The following is an 11,233-nucleotide window of genomic DNA, read 5'->3' as shown; positions in this document are numbered from 1 at the left end:
CTGCCCCTCTGTCTCTATTGCCCCATTCCCTGCTGCCCCCCCATCCTGCCCCTCTGTCTCTATTGCCCCATCCCCTGCTGCCCCCCCCATCCTGCCCCTCTGTCTCTATTGCCCCATCCCCTGCTGCCCCCCCCATCCTGCCCCCTCTGTCTCTATTGCCCCATCCCCTGCTGCCCCCCCATCCCATCCTGCCCCTCTGTCTCTATTGCCCCAGGCCGAGCGGCAGCTCTCCCGGCCCGGGCCCGCCCCCTGCCTGACGCGACTTCCGGCGGGGCGGGGGACCCGGCTCTGGCACCGCGGCCCCTGTATCCGGAGCGGAGCCGCTTCCCGCGGCCGGCCCCGCCATGGTGGTGCTGACGGGCCGGGAGGCCGGAGGCGGGCAGGCCCCGGAGGAGCCCTACCTGTGAGTGGTGCGGGGATCCCCGGGGGGTCCCCGTCCGTCCCTGGGGGGCCCCCTGCCGGGGGGGGCAGCCCGGGGGGTCCCCCGTCCCTCCCTGGGGGGCCCCTGCCGGGGGGGGCAGCCCGGGGGTTCCCCCGTCCGTCCCTGGGGGGCCCCCTGCCGGGGGGGGGCAGTCCGGGGGGTCCCCCGTCCGTCCCTGGGGGCCCCCTGCCGGGGGGGGGGCAGTCCGGGGGGTCCCCGCTTCTCCAGGGGTCCCTATACAGGAGGATTCTTCCCCTTCTTGGGAGCAGCCAGAGTGGGGGTTCTCTGCCCCCTGGGGAGATCCCGAGCCCCCTTCCCTGGGAGAGTGGGGGCAGCCCAGGGGGTTCCCTCTCCACACAGGGGAGATTTTCTTTTCCCGCGGGGTGTCCCTGTCTCCACAGGGGAGATCACCCCCCCCGCTTTCAGGGCGAGGGTTCTGGGGGTTGTTTCCCTCCCACATAGGAGAAATCCCCTCTTTCTGCCCCCCAATCCCAGGGAGGGGCTCAGTCCCCACACATGGTCAATCCCCCCCTCTCTGAGGTTGGGGGCCTCACTCGCCCTAGTGGTGATAAATTAATGTTCTTCTCCCTTTCTCTGGTACCATATTATCCCACCCCTTACCCCAAAGGGGGGCAGACAAAAGAGGAACTGCCCCCACCCCCAGTCGGGTAAATACTAGAGGGTTATTCTCCCTTGTTTCTCCCTTCAGGGAGTGAGGGGTTAAACCTGAATAGCTCCAATCTTCTGGCCTCAAGGCTGTGCCCACCCCCCCCCACACACACACACTGTGGCCCAAGCCTGCACCCAGTGGGGACAGAGCCCAGACTGCACATCACTAGTCATCTTGCTTAAAGCACAGTTGAAAGTGCTCAGAGCTATAGGGAAGAAGGTGGTATGAGAACCTATAGAGACTGGAACAGCCTATGGTTTCCTCTACTTCGTTTCCCCCTAGAATGAGACCTTGGTCCCATACATGTCTAGGGCATCTGCTTCACCTGGCACAGGTGCTAAGGCCACTCCCCTGCGCGCACACACACCCTTCTGTCTTGGTGACACATAGAAAGTCGTGGCTCTGTTTCCTCCTCCCTTCTGATCAGCCGCCCAGGGAATGCAAATACCTTTTACCTTCCTCTGGGTAGGGCTCTTTGAACCTCCAAAGGGCCTGTGATCCAGCTATCTTCCCTCTGTGCCCCACTACAGCCCTGAAAGTACCATATAAGGCCTTGTTTAAATGCAGAAGTTGCTCCAGTTAAAGTTAATTTGAAGCAAATTCCTGTGGAGAAGCTTTTTTGTTGTTCAGTTCTCAGTTGATTTTAAGCTAAACTGAAACAAGCTGCCTGGCTTAAACTGGGATACGTGTTCACACAGCCTTTTGCACTGGTTTAACTACATTGGTTTCAAGTAACACCTGGAATAAAACCAGTGCAACCATCTCATATAGACAGCCCTGAGGCCTCCTGCCAGTGGGATTCCCCAGCCCTGTTCTTCCCTGCTTTGCATCTAATGTAGCTGTCCTAGGTGGGTATTATGTCCCCAACCAGAATGGTTGCATAACATGCTCATTTGGAAAAGGTCTGTCTAGTTTAGGGCTTGTATGCACTATGGGGGTTATAGGACCACAGCTATGACCTAGCGGCGTCTGTGCTAGGGGGTGAGGTCAGCATAGTTGTGGCACTCGGGTGTGGATACATATTTCTGTGGCCCCCATTCCCATAGTATCGAAGACTTAATGTATTTACCCTGTCAACGCCCCTGTGCAGTAGAGAAGGAGCCTCATCTCCATGTTAGAGGGGAAACTGAGGCACATACCAACCAAGTGACTTACTTGCCTGAGGTGTGTCAGAGCCGGGAATTGAACGCAGGTCTCCTGAGTTCCAGAGTTTAGTGCTCTAATCACTAAACAATCCTTCCTCTCCAGCGTCTAAGGCAAAGGAGAATCAGGCCTCTGGCTATCCACCAGAGCTGGTGTTAGGTCCTGGAGTCTCGACCTGGGAGTCGGAAATGGACTTTGGGTGTTGTAACTACCCTGCGATTTGTCGGGGCTAGATTGCGGGGAAGGTTCCAGAAAGCTCCTGTTGGAAAGGGGGATCACAAGTATGGAAAAGGCTGAAACCAGCTGAGTTAGATGAACCTCAGGAAATGGTAACATGTTTTGTACCACGAGACCTTTTGTTTTCTATTCTTCGTGAACCGCAGGCTGGAAGCATTGGGTGGATAAGGGGCACAGGGTTATTACTCGGATAATTAACTAATTATTGTTTACGCTCTGCAATTATAGCAGCTTTCATCCAAGGTCACCAAATACTTTATGGAGTTAAGTTAGCTTCATCGTCCACCTGTGAGCGAAGCTGGGCCTAGAGAGAGGGCGTGAGTTGGCCCTGGGAGGGGGTCCCGCGGAGTCCCTGTCTCACTGCATTTAGTATACAGAGGTACTGACTCTCTGCTCTGCCCTAACGGCTGGGCGGCCACAGCACTTAACAAGGCAGAAGGACTGATCGAAGTCGGTATAGAAATCGTGGAAGGGGAAGACCTTGACAAGCACCTGGTTTGGGTTGATTACCTGAGCTTTTTTCTTTTTAAAGGTGGGTGTGAACAGAAATCCTCGAGGGGCATATTCTCCTTGTTCTGCCTGTTGGGCGTCTGGGGCTCAGACCTGCCTACGTGGGCATGTTGGGGAAACTGAGTCTGCCACTGTCATCTGCTGAAATGACCCATTTCATGTAGGATGCTCCTGTCAGAAATGGTCCCAAGACTGGACCGTCCCTTTGGCCCTTGCCATGGTGGCTATAGGGATCAGGTGCTAGCTAAAATGGGTAAAACCCTGGTTGCCAGCAGGGCCCTAGAGATCCTAACCAGGGTATCTGTCTGGAAGCCATGTGGTACTCGGGGGTTATAGTCTGTATAGGATGGCTTTCTAGAAGGAGGATGCTGTCCATACCGAATAGGGAAGCCCTGCTCCCATGACTGTTGTCCTAGCATGAACAGCGATCTTCCTTGGGACTAATGCATGAGGGTCAATTCTGCAAAGCCAGTTTCTAATGTGAGGGGCCGTTCGGGACCATTCCCAGCGTATCCTGTTCATAAAGTAGTAAAGGCCAGAAAGTGTGTGTTTGTTTACAGCTCTCCTGTAATGAAATCAGCTGATTCCTTTGACTGCCTCTAAACCTGTGGGGAGGGGGAAGAGCCATTAAGGAACTGGTTTTGAGCAGCAATGTGGAAATCTGCCAGGTGCATGTCATTGTGAGGTTTGTGGCTTGCTTTAGCACTGGCTGGAAGTTTGCTCTGTTGTCGCTAGAGAATGAGCAGTGACTTCAAGGTTGCACAAGTGTTCTCAGTGCTCTGCTCCCCAGCCCGTTTTTAATCCAAACCCGGGCGGGGGGAGGCGAAAGGGTGAGAGATGAGAACGCGTTCGCTCGTGGCGTAAAAAGCAGCGACGGGCGAGAGTTTTACACTCTCTAGCAGCAACGCTGTCCGTGCTGTGATGCTGAAGGAACAGCAGAATATAGCATCTCTGGGGGAAGCTGATGGCACTGGGGCTATCTGTGTGGCGAAGAGCTCTTCAGGGTGGAGGAGAGTGGTAACAAGAACTAGTCCCCTTTCTAGGCCACTGGTTGTGTAAGTGGAGAAAAGGATTGGAAGGAGCTGGCCAAGCAAGTGGTGGTGGTGGAACGCTAGGAAAAAGTCGCTTGGCTTCACGCTGCTGCCAGAAAAATGTTGCCTTCTTTCTAAGAGCTTGTGAACAGGCCTTGGCATGATGCTGTGCCTGGCCTGCCTGTAGGAGTATCTGGGCAACCTGCTATGACTGTCACGGGTTGAAAATTAAGCCGGTGTTGGACTTGCTATTCACTCCTGGACTGGGGCCCGTTACCGAGGGGCCTGCGTGGTTGTAAGGTCACCATGCCTTGTGAGTCTCCAAGGCTGAAAATGAATCTGTTACCATTTAAAAGCTGGCAGGGAGGGGGAAGATCGGAGATTCCCAGGGAGTATTAAACCAGTTGTCTGTCGCCCTGACGGGACCTGCGAAAGGCATGCCAGTCACCTTCTGGTGTGGATTTTTTTCTGCTTGAACTGTTCGGTAGCTACTACTAACACCTAGTTCATGTATCATCCCTTTCAAAAGTAGGTCATTATCGCCATTTGACAGGTGTGGGGGGGGAACTGAGGCATGGGTGAAATGACTTGCCTAAGGTCAGCTGGCAGACCTGTGCCTTGAACCCATGCCTCCTGAGTCCTACTCCAGTTCCCTGTCTAGGCGACGCTGTCTTCATAGTGGCTATGAGCTTAAGAAAAGCTGGAGCTAGCAAGTTGTGCTGTGCATTATCAGGCAGGAACAGCATCCTTCCAGTGGGATAAAGCATTCACCCCTAGCTCTACTGCTTCTTGAAATCTGCCACTAAAGTCACGTGGGAAAGACTTGGACAAGGGCTGAATTGGCAGACTGGAACAAATGCTTTCAGGTGCATTAAACCTTTCCAAGTGCCAGTCCGGAAGCAGAGGTCAGAAGAAAGTGTTGATTCCTGACAGACAAGGTGAACTGCAAAACCATAACTTCAGCAGAACAACCTCGGGGTAGATTTTCCACCTGAATATTCTTCTCAGGAACAGGGTTAATCAGTGACGGCGCAAAAGTGCTCTCCGTGCATAGAAGTAGTCTCAGAGTAGGATGAAAGGCCTGCCTGCTAACCTATAAGCGTGGTGCTTTTTGCCAGGATACCAGGCAGGACGGCAAGAGCTAACCTGCTAGCACAAGGCAAATTAAACTTGGCACCAAAGTCTTGGAACACGCCCTCGGTGGTGAAACTTGCTTGTTTATTTCTAAAAACTTTTTTCCAGCCGAGGTCAGAGGGAAACGTCCTCTTTATTTTTTTCTTTGCCCTGCTATGGTGAGCTGTGACTGCCTTAAGGTGTCATTAAAATTGGGTATTTCAGAACATGCATTACCTTGGATTTTTCCTCTTCTGCAAAATCCTCTTTAAGTCAAACAAATCTCAGATAATGCAATAGGCCGGTGGGCTACTGGTATTCTGGTACTAACTCTAGGTCTACAGATTTTGAGACACTTAAATGAAACCTGTTGGTTCCATGCACGTCAACTTTATGATGAGCCGGTTCATCTATATGTGGGATGATTTTTTTTTTTTAAGCCATGCTTATATTGGAGACATCTGTGCAGGTTCTCCTTCTCTTCTGTAGCTCTAGCACTGTGCAAGGTTCTCCATCTGCTTCTGTTCGTTGTCACTCCAGTTTCCTGCCTCTGTTTTGCAAGATCATCTCTGACCCTCTGACCCTGCCCCAGTTGGAAGGGGTGAGAGATTTTACAATAGAGATTCTCTCCCTGGTGTGGCCCCACTTAAGAAAAAAATCAGGATATGGAGGCAAATTAAAAACCTTGCCTTCCTCCCATCCCTGTATGCCATTTACAATTGGTAACCTGCCAGCACAGCCCTCCCATCTTCCAGATGGCGAGGGGAGCTTTGCCAAAGCCCCTGTTTATGTAATGCACATTTCACGAGGGGGGATGTGTAATGGGGCTCCAGATTGGCAGAATTAGGGTATTCAGTGGAGCCAGGCAATTTTCCTGTAGCTACAGCTGAGGGGCATTTTCCTCTTTCTGAATAACTCCATGTGGAGGGTTAAACCATCCACCTATGTTATTGAGCTCAAGCTGCCACTAATCAAGACTCTTTGAGCTAAAGTACCAGACCTCTACAATAGAAGCAACTTCTGTGGAAGGTTCCCAATGTTCCCCTTGCCTGGTCTTCCTAAGTGCTGGTTGCTGGGAAGTGTGACTGATCAAACCCACCTGTTTGTGGCATTCTTAGCCAGTATTAGTTACAGTAGCATGGTACACCCAGACACATAGTGAGGGACAGCCCATGTCCCCAAGGAGTTTACAATCTAAACAGGAAACATGAAGGATTCTAATCCCCCTTTTACAGATGGGGAAATTGAGGCACAGAGAGACTGTGTCTTGCCCAGGACTACACAGGAAATCGGTGGCAGAGCCAGGCATTGAGCCTAGATCTCCTGAATCCCAATCCGATGCCTTAAATGTGAGGCCACTCTTCCTTATGCACTGTGGAATTAGCATGATCCAGACAGCAGTTGCTTTGACTGAAGGACCCAGAGGTGTCTCTTCCTTCTGTGTAGTCAGACTTCAGGAGTCAGACTGGATGCTCTCCGTATGAAACCTGCATTACAATTTCTTGCGTTCTTTTTAAAGAATACCTGGGATTATTAGAAACTTAATTTGTTTGGGGGGTTTTTTCGGTTGTCATTTATGCTGTTTACTCTTTACACCAAACTTAGCCTGCAGTGACAGTCGCTGGGAGTCTCTGGCCTGGTCTCATACACTAGCACAATGCTGCTTGTGTTTGGATTCTCAGTCTGGCTGGAGCAGGTTTAAATCTTAAATAAAGTTGAGTCATGAATTGTAAATTGCTCTTTACAACCCGTGCACAGTTGGGCTGTGACTTACTCGTCAAATCCCCATCTCAAAGTACAATAAGACCTCGGAGTTACGAACACCTCGAGAATGGAGGTTGTTCAGAACTCTGAACCAAACGTTCTGGGTCTTTCAAAAGGTTACAACTCAACACTGACTTACTAAGGGCTTTGAAACTTTACTATGCAGAAGAAAAATGCTGCTTTTAACCAGCGGTTCTGAACTGCAAGTCTGTGGCCCCTGGGGGTCCGCGAGCCATTTCAGCGGGGCTGCGTGGCCCCACCGCTGAAACCCTGAGCCCTGCTCCCCCCACTCCCCCCCCGTGGGGCTGAAACCGGGAGCAGCGTGTGGCTGAAGCCCCATCCCCAGTGCCTCCCATGGGGCTGAAGCTGGGGGTGGCGGGGGGCTGGAACCCCAAGCTTCCCTTCCCCTCCTCTCTCCCTCCCTCCCTCCCCCTGAAGTCGGAAGCAGCCTGGAGCTGAAAACCCAGAGCTCCCCTCTCTTCCCCCCTTCCTCCTACTGAAGCCGGGAACAGTATGGGGCTGAAACCCTGAGCTCCCCCCGCCAAAACTAGAAGCCCTGAGTTCATGGGCGGAATTGAGGGGGCATGAGGGTGTTTCCCCCCCAAACTGCAGTGCCTTACCCAGAGTGGGGCAAGCCTGGGGGCAGCTCCACCCGCCCCACCTTCTCCTCTCCTTCAGGCCCCTCCCTGGGGCCAGATCCTAGGCGGGAAGCTGGTGCCAGGCAGCGTGGGCAGCGGCTCCTCTAGCTGGTGGTGCCATGGAGTGGGCAGCCCTGGCATTCCCCCGTCTGCTGCTGGTGCCAGGGGTTGCGGCTGCTCCTCAGCTCCCAGCCCCCTTTGACTGCTCACGCAGCCGGTCAGAGCTACCCAGGCAGGGACCTGGCTCCGGGGCCGGCAGAGCCCTCGGGGAGCAGCCACCGGCACACAGCCCCTGACAGGTGGATGCCACCTGCTGAGGTGAGTCACGGGGTCGGGGTGGCGCTCCGTCCCTGGACCCTGCGGTTCGGAGCAAGCGGCCTTTGCCCCCCCCCCCAAATAGAAGTCAAACTACACCTATGTTCAAGGGTCCCTGGCCTGGAGCCCCCAATTTCTCCCCCCTCCAGCTCTGCTGGGCACTGGCGTTTTTATAGCATGTTGAGGGAGGCCTCAGAACGAAAAGGGTTGCGAACCCCTGCTTTTAACCTCCTTAATTTAAATGAAACAAGCACAGAAACAGTTTCCTTAACTTGTCAAGTCTTTGCCTGATTGCGTCCTTCCGGTTCCAAATGAGGTGTGTGGTTGACCGGTCAGTTTGAAACACTGGGTGTTTGTAACTCTGAGGTTCTACTGTTATAAATAATCCAAACAAAGTGAAACCATTAGCCAGAGGCCCCAGCCTACAGCTTAAACTGGGCAGAAAAAATAGTCCCAGAAAGGGATCGGCAAGGAGAGATCTCAGGGGGGTCAAAGCTGGGTTAGTTGGAGTACAGTAACACCCAAATAAGGTCAGGGCCCTATCGGCCCTGCTCGGCTCTGTATGTAGTGAGAGACCGTCACTGCCCCAAAGAGTTTAGGATGGAATCCTGGATCCATTGACGTTCATAGCAAAACTCCTGTTGACTTCAATGGGCGCGGCATTTTCACAGTCTAAATAGACAAGACAGGCAAAGGGTAGGAGGGGGCGGGGACCAGGATGGTGGCTTGCCCAAGGTCACATAGTGGGTCAGTGGCAGGGCCAGGAATAGACTAATAATCCCTGGTTTTTATGCATTGCTTTACATCAGTAGATCTCAAAGCGCCTTACACAGGAAGATCACCATCATTATCACCATTTTACAAGTGGAGAAACTGAGGCACATATCTGACGTGACTCCTGCAGCAGGCCAATGGCAGAGCCCAGGTGTACAACCCAGGTCTCCTGACTCCCAGTCCAGTGCTCTATCCACTGGTTCAGAGATGGGGTGACTAGGCCTCAAAGGCAGCTTCACCGGGAATCCCCTGGCGCTACTGCAGGAAGGGAGTCCTAGAACCGAGGGGATTCCTGCCCTTGGCCTGACCCGGATGAGGATGGGTAAAAAGATGACCGCCGGCTGCCTTGGAGGGACCTGGGGGAGAGACGGGTCTCTGATCTGCAGTACTCCAGGCCTAGGAGATAGATTTAAAGTGAGCAGAAACTTTGGCCCCAAGCACCATAACATTGTGACTCACCTGGCCGATGCTGCGTGGCTGCCCTTGTGATCATCACCAGGTGTGCTTGCAAGGAAGGCCCCCCTGTTGGTCTGAAGAGCAGGACCTCAGATGACACAAAGCTGGGTGTAGTAACTGGCGGAAGCAGCGTTGCGGGGTTGGGCGGGTACGGGCGGTCCTCCGTTCCCCTAAACTTGCAAACTAGCCTCTGTTTAAAGAGACAACTGAAAGGTAGTTAGTTTCAAACCATTTAAAAAAAAGTTTCAGTTGCTAGATCTGCCCCTCCCCCCCCTTCTGCCAATTTTTTTTTACAGCTGCAGGGTTGTTTTTTTATGCTGGTCTCCTGTTGCTGTGTGGAAACCCACACAAACAAAAGGGGAAAACAAACAGTGAAACTGATTGCACGCAGCTTGCTGCCGAATGCACCCAGAGTGCTGCCGAACGCACAAAGATATTGGGAGGAGGAAATAGGGAAACATGTTAAATTATGTTGATCTTGGGTGTTGATTGTAACAGTTGCAGGTTTTTTAAAAAAAAAAAAGTCAGATGGAAAGTATTGTGCTCTTAAAGAAAAACAGTCAACTTAGCTCTTCAGTGAACTCCTCTTAAATTCATGCTTGGGTTTAATATTTACCAGGAGGTTCAGCTAGACCAGGGGTAGTCAATAGATGGACTGTGGGCCAAATCGGGACTGCCAGATGCTTTAGAACGGACCCTGAAATCTTTTTATTTGCTTATTATGATCATTATTTTGTTGTTCTCTCGGGGGTCTGGATCTTGACCAAGAAATTTGGATCTTGACAAAAAATAATCCTCAGATGATGATAATGACAGTGTATCTGTGCATAATATAAAAACCCTGGCCTTGAAAATGGATTTATATGATCAGTAAAAACAAAGCAGCTTGTGGTGTGTGAATACATCAGAGCTGGGTCTTTTTCTTTAGTTGGTTGTTGGCGAACAGCCCAGGTAGATTTGGTGGAATAATTTTGCTCTGCATCACAGAGGACAGACAGTAGCGAGCGAGTATCTCATTCGTTTATCAATTGTATTCACTTCGAAGGTCAAGTAGTTCTGTCTCCCTGCTCGGCCTTTCATATGCTAATTTCAGGTTGCTCTACAGGCAAGGTATTCAGCTTGTAGCTTTATCTCTAAATGGGTTTCCTGTACTTGCCAGCTATGCAGGCTTTCGCTCATGACTTTTCTATAGGGATCAGGATAATGTTACCACCAATAGAACGTCAGAGTTACGAACACCAGAGTTACAAATTGACCAGTCAACCACACACCTCATTTGGAACTGAAAGTATGCAGTAAGGCAGGAGCAGAGACGCACAAATAAAGCAAATACAGTACAGTATGGTGGTAAATGTGAACTACTAAAAAAAGGGAAAGTTTAAAAAAAATAGACAAGGTAAGGAAACTGTTTCTGTGCTTGTTTCATTTAAATTAAGATGGTTAAAAGCAGCATTTTTCTTCTACAGAGTAAAGTTTCAAAGCTGTCTTAAGTCAATGTTCAGTTGTAACCTTTTGAAAGAACAACCATAATGTTTTGTTCAGAGTTACGAACGTTTCAGAGTTACTAACCACCTCCATTCCCGGGGTGTTCGTAACTCTGAGGTTCTACTGTATCATTTTAGATCGGGGGAGAGAATCTGGGCTCTTGGGTTCTGTTCCTAGCTCTGCCTCGTGATCTTGGACAAATCACTTACAACTTGTGTGTTTAGACAAGGACTACTGCTTTAATTACAGTGATACAGTTCAAACAGCCCAGCCTTGGCGTGGACGCAGCTATACCAGTATAAAGGTGCCTTATACCAGCATAGTTTATTCCCCTTCCCTGACAGGAATAACATATACTGGTATAAGGCATCTTGATACACCAACTAGGGCTGTGGTCCAGGTATAACTATTTTGGTGAAAAATGACACCCCAACCAAAATAGTTGTGTCAGTGCAAAACTTGTAGAGAGGCCTAAAGTGCTCTGTGTGGCTGTTTTTTTAATCTAGTAAATGGAGACCATAGTACTTACCTTTTCTAAAGTGCTTTGAGATCCTCACCTATGTGCAAAGGGTCAGCGGCTATGGGTGATGCCCCCTGGAATGTTACAAGAAGAAGCAGTGTCAATCAGGGTTTGAGGTAGTGACCCCTTACTGGAGGGAACCGTCTCAGTTCATCA

At 51.1% G+C, this 11,233-nt stretch overlaps 1 protein-coding gene across 1 annotated transcript in view; it reads left to right on the top strand.

Moving 5' to 3' along the window:
* Positions 1-289: 289 nt before the first annotated feature.
* Positions 290-11,233, top strand: part of R3HDM4 (R3H domain containing 4) — a 30,850-nt gene continuing 19,906 nt past the window's right edge. The window contains exon 1 of the mRNA XM_054013383.1: positions 290-403. Coding sequence (XP_053869358.1) covers positions 345-403 — 59 coding nt within the window. The 5' untranslated portion in view covers positions 290-344. The remainder of the gene's footprint in view (positions 404-11,233) is intronic.

Source organism: Malaclemys terrapin, chromosome 24 (assembly GCF_027887155.1).
Source record: "Malaclemys terrapin pileata isolate rMalTer1 chromosome 24, rMalTer1.hap1, whole genome shotgun sequence".
Classification (NCBI taxonomy): Eukaryota; Metazoa; Chordata; order Testudines; family Emydidae; genus Malaclemys; species Malaclemys terrapin.
This window is presented reverse-complemented; position numbering and strand designations above follow the sequence as displayed.